Below are 4,987 nucleotides of genomic sequence, written 5' to 3' on the forward strand. Positions count from 1 at the left end.
ATTTTTATCTTTGTTTCATCACTTTTTGCATCATCTGCCTAATTATCCTCATGCCATTATGAGAAATTAGAAAATCTAATATAATTGGTAACAGGTATCAAGGCCAAATTCAACACTGTATTTATCATGACACCTGAGATAATTATGGGGGTTACCATAAAAGAACAGAGAAATGATGGGATATGAGCATTCCCACACTTGAGCAATATGTACTGCCCATACAGTATGCCAGGCTTAAAATAGGTGGATGGAATATATGTCCATGCCACCGAACATATTGGAGGAAACTGAGTCAGACTTAATCAGATGCATGCGATTGAGATGTCCATGGCATCAGGCATATAGGAGGGAGCATAGAAGCCAGGTGTAGAAGTGAGATGGGTGGGATCAATACTTCCAGCCATCCGTACAATATTGTGGGGAAAAATAAAATAAAATATTAAACCAAGAGAATCCAACCTCAACATTTGTCAAAAGCCGTTCCCTCGGCCATACCTTGACTTCATGCATGTCTCCCCTCATGTGACAGTTCAGTGTCTGCTCTTGCATGTATTCCTCTTGTGATTGGATGGCATCTTGGCCAACTGGCATCTGATAACTCAGAATAAAGGTAATTAGTGTCTTAAATGATAAGTTCCCATAATCCAAGTCTCATATGGATTTAAAAATTGAGGATAATAAATGATTGCAAAAAATGTGAATACATCTTGACTCAGAACACAATATATAGTTATGCAACAATTTCAAATAATATCTTTTTTTTTTTACTTAGTATACAATTACTTTTGTGAAAAATTGAAACATTTAAATACAAGTTAAAGCACAACACAATCTCAAAGAAAACTTTTTTTTTTTTGAAAATAGAAAACTTTTACAAATGTTCCTCTCTCTCTCTTTTTTTTTTTTGGAATATGCTTATCAAAAATAATACTTCTTTACACTTGCCATGGCAACCAATTTGCCAGGGAAATGCTTTAAAGAGTTTGATCAAATAATCAGTTGAGAAAAAAAAAATAACAAAAACAAATAACTCAGAATATGGGAGCACAATACTCCTAGAATTAACATTGTATAATAAAATCAAAACCATCTTGCAATGTTTCAAAATTAGATAGACAAATGAATAGAAGAAAATACACATGGAACAATAAAAGACAATGAAATTCAAACTAAGGAAATCTAAATGAATATGAACTTAATATTAACAAGAGTATTATAAAATATAAACCTGATCACATGACTATAAAAAGCTTTTACAAATATTCTCCTTGTTTTAAAAACTAAGTATAAAACACAATCTCAAAAGCAGGAAAATCTCTATGAAAATAAACCCATACCATTAATTTCAAAATGTATATGTAATAGCATAGAAATCCTATGTAACCTCTGAACTGACATTAATACTCTGAATGAATTCAGAACACTTTTGATTCCGGTATCTAAAATCCCCAATACTCATATCAATACCTTGCTGCTTACTTCTACATTTCTGTACAATATATATACTTCCATGGCAAAAGAAGCAGAGTCTTGAACTATGTTGATTGTCATTCTTATTCAACTTAAGTTTTTCTTCCTTAACCCCTCTATATTGTCTGTCAGTCTTTCCACCATACAAATGCTTTATAAGATTACTAATTAAAGACAAAAGCAGGTTAGCAAAATTATGAACAAATCGAGCATATCTGGAATTTAAAGGGTTTTCTAAAGTTGTCTCAGAAGCACAGCCAGGCTGGGGAAGGGCTGAGCCTAAAGCTGCAAATGCAGGTAGAAAAAGTTGAGCATGCGCATCAGATCTCTGGACTTCCCAGGCAGGGGAAGCAATGGGCTTGGCCATAGGAGGAGTAGAGGGTGGGGTCTGGAGAGGAGGGGAGGGACCAGAGCAATTTGAATCAGACTTGATTTTGAACTCAGGCCTGGATTCCTCTTCCCCCACTTTGCCTCCAGGTGCTAGGGGATTAAAAGCTTCTAGAGGGTGGGTCATTGCCTCCAGGCATGCAAAATTAGAGCAACAATTAGTGTTAGAACTGGGAAAAGCTGCGGGAATCTCTTCAGGTTTCTCTGAAAAAGCATGGTTGGGAGAGGGAGAGATATTTCCTTGTGTGAGTAAGTTGCTGGCTCTTTTAACAAAAATAAAAAGAAAAATAGAAAATCCACAAAAACAAAGCATTAACATGATCTTATCTCCCATTTGTCTGGTTAAACAGACCAAAATCAAAAATAGGATAATTAGGGAGTTTAAAAGGTCCATTCGAAAAAATTCAAAGGAAAAACACAGCCAGTACACCAGTACTTAGCAGTTAAAGGGAGAGGGAGGGGAAATTTCTTACCCAACCAGAAGATCAGAAGAAGACTGAGGGTTAGCTTTCCTCTTCGTGGTCAGCCATCTGTTAAGGCTAAAATTCTAGCTAGTCTGTCTAAAATATTTAATGAGTGGTCGCCAATAAATTATAAGCTTTAGCAAGAGTTAGACTTTTAAGCATTTATTAAGGAGAATAAGAATTTGGTAAAGAGAGAGAGAAAGGTCTAGATTCCTATCTATTAAAGGGAGAGCGCATTTTTAGCTCCGCTCTCCACCAGAGTCCAAAGGCAAGAGCGCGAGACTGAGCGCCAGTCTCTTCCTTCCTCCTCCCACTAGCCCGCGTCACTTCCTGACTCCTGGTCTTGCCCTCAAAGACCTTCCCTTCATGGGCAGAACTCTTCTACAGTAAGTATCCAGCAGGTGGCGTCATTCCAATCGTTACACAGTCTTATCTAATTTTAATGCATGAATGGGAGGAAGGAAACACAGGCACTGTGTTAAATGCTTTATAGATATCTGTTTTTTTTTTTTTTTTTTTAGTGAGGCAATTGGGGTTAAGTGACTTGCCCAGGGTCACACAGCTAGTAAGTGTTAAGTGTCTGAGGCCGGATTTGAACTCAGGTACTCCTGACTCCAGGGCCGGTGCTCTATCCACTGTGCCACCTAGCTGCCCCTAGATATCTGTTTTGATGCTTATAACAACCCTTAGTGCCATATTGCCCCTATTTTATAGATGAGGAAACCAAGTCAGAAAAAGTTAAGTGACTTGCCCAGCTCACACAGCCAGTAAGTTTCTGAATCTAGATTTGAACTCGTCTTCCTGATGCCCTGTCCTATGAGCTAATCACTGAACCAGCTAGCTGCCTCTTGCCTGATCTTTTATTTTAAGCAAATTCTCAGTTGTGTGACTATACAGATGTGATTATTAGCCAAAGTTTGAATATTCTCAAAACCAGCAAAATCAAATGATTTGGGGTCATGTCCTTTCTCTAGCTTTTCCTACTCTGGAAGTGTTAATGAGAAGTAGAATTGTCTTCAAGCCCTTAGACACAGAATACTTCAACTCCTGAATAATTGAGAGATGACTCAACCAACTAACATTTTTTGCTTCCAACTTCCTCAGAGTGAATTTGAGTGGCACATTTTGTGTCCTATTCTTCTTCCCTTAACTGTGGTGGAGAGAGAGAGGTTTCAGAAAATACAGCAATTAACAGAATTCTTCATGTGCTTAATTAAGGCTGATGGATTAAGTTTTAGCTTGCTGATTAAGACTAGGTTTCTAGGTGGCATAGTGGATAAAGCACCAGCCCTGGAGTCAGGAGGACCTGAGTTCAAATCCAACCTCAGACACTTGACCCTTACTAGCTGTGTGACCCTAGGCAAGTCACTTAACTCTCGTTGCTTCACCAAAAAAAAAAAAAAGACTAGGTTTCCAGTGTTTTTCTAGAACTAATCAGTGAATAGGACTAAACTAGCTAAGTCTGAAAGCATCTGTTCAAATTCACAGGGTATATCTACTAGATAGAAAACAATTAAAATGTTTTGGAGGTATGAGAGGCATTGTTTCCTAACAGGTCTCTTGGCTTCCCCATTCCAATGCATTCTCCATCCTTGACTGAATTTTGATATTCCTAAAGGGAAGGTCTGACAACGGCACCCCCAAGATGCTGCAAGGGCTGCCCCCTTGCCTTTAAAATAAAATACAAACTCTCCTGGCATGTTGAATCCTTAACATTCTAGCTTTGGCTGGTCATTGCCTGTTATTATCCTTCAAGCAACTCTGCATTCCAGTTGAATAGGCCTATTTGCTGTTCAGAGAACAGAACATTCCACCCTCCCTTCTCTGAGGGCAGTCTTGCAGGTATTATTTTCCTTTTTTTTTTTTTCTTCCTTTTTTTTTGGTGGGGCAATGAGGGTTAAGTGACTTGCCCAGGGTCACACAACTAGTAAATGTCAAGTGTCTGAGGTTGGATTTGAACTCAGGTCCTCCTGAATCCATGGTCAGTGCTTTATCCGCTGCACCACCTAGCTGCCCTTGCAGGTATTATTTTCTTTCTTCTTCTTCTTTTTAAAATTTTTAGTTAAGCTTTTTATTTAATGTTTCAAAAAATATATTTAGTCAAACAGACCAAAGCCCATGTCATCATCAGACTCCTCGGACTCTTCTTTTTTTGCTTCCTCTTTCTTCTTCTCCTCAGCTGGGGCAGCTGTGCTAGCAGGAGCAGCACCTCCAGCAGGGGCAGCACCACCAGCTGCTGGGGCAGGTCCACCAACTCCTACATTGCAGAGGAGACTAGCAATGTTTACTTTGTTCAGGGCCTTTGCAAATAATCCAGATCAGAACGGTTCAACATTTACACTTGCTGCTTTAATAAAGGCATTAATTTTATCCTCCCTGACCGTAACCTCATCGTCGTGAAAGATGAGAGCAGAGTAGATGCAAGCGAGCTCGGAGACGGCCATTTCGGGAGATGGATGAGGAGAGACTTGTTTGTAGTGGTGCTAGCCGCCGGCTGAAGTGAGGGTTCACCCCAACGTGGCCTTAGCTTCCGAAGAAGAACCGAGCACCTTACAGACAACTGAAGAGAGCAGGTATTATTTTCCAAGCCTCCAAATTTATCTTTCAGTTCTCCAGTTTCTGCCCTCTCCCATTCATCCTCCTCGTAGCTGCTGAGTTTATATTCC

General features: G+C 39.3%; 1 protein-coding gene across 1 annotated transcript; it reads right to left on the reverse strand.

Annotated features, from left to right (window-relative positions):
• Positions 1 to 4,389: 4,389 nt before the first annotated feature.
• On the reverse strand, positions 4,390 to 4,780 carry LOC122735858 (60S acidic ribosomal protein P1-like). The gene is made up of 2 exons (XM_043977668.1): positions 4,703 to 4,780; positions 4,390 to 4,621 (listed from the first exon to the last, which is right to left on the reverse strand). The coding sequence occupies exons 1-2, from the start codon at positions 4,763 to 4,765 to the stop codon at positions 4,418 to 4,420; spliced, it is 267 nt and encodes an 88-aa protein (XP_043833603.1). The 5' UTR covers positions 4,766 to 4,780; the 3' UTR covers positions 4,390 to 4,417.
• Positions 4,781 to 4,987: the final 207 nt, after the last annotated feature.

The sequence above is a fragment of the Dromiciops gliroides genome, chromosome 1 (assembly GCF_019393635.1).
Source record: "Dromiciops gliroides isolate mDroGli1 chromosome 1, mDroGli1.pri, whole genome shotgun sequence".
Lineage (NCBI taxonomy): Eukaryota > Metazoa > Chordata > Mammalia > Microbiotheria > Microbiotheriidae > Dromiciops > Dromiciops gliroides.

Bases quoted from the DNA above. Each gene is read 5' to 3' on its own strand.
- LOC122735858 (XM_043977668.1), bottom strand. From the start codon at position 4,765: ATGGCCGTCTCCGAGCTCGCTTGCATCTACTCTGCTCTCATCTTTCAC. The intron at 4,622-4,702 runs GTCAGGGAGGAT...TTATTTGCAAAG, and splicing joins TTCACGACGATGAGGTTACG to GCCCTGAACAAAGTAAACAT.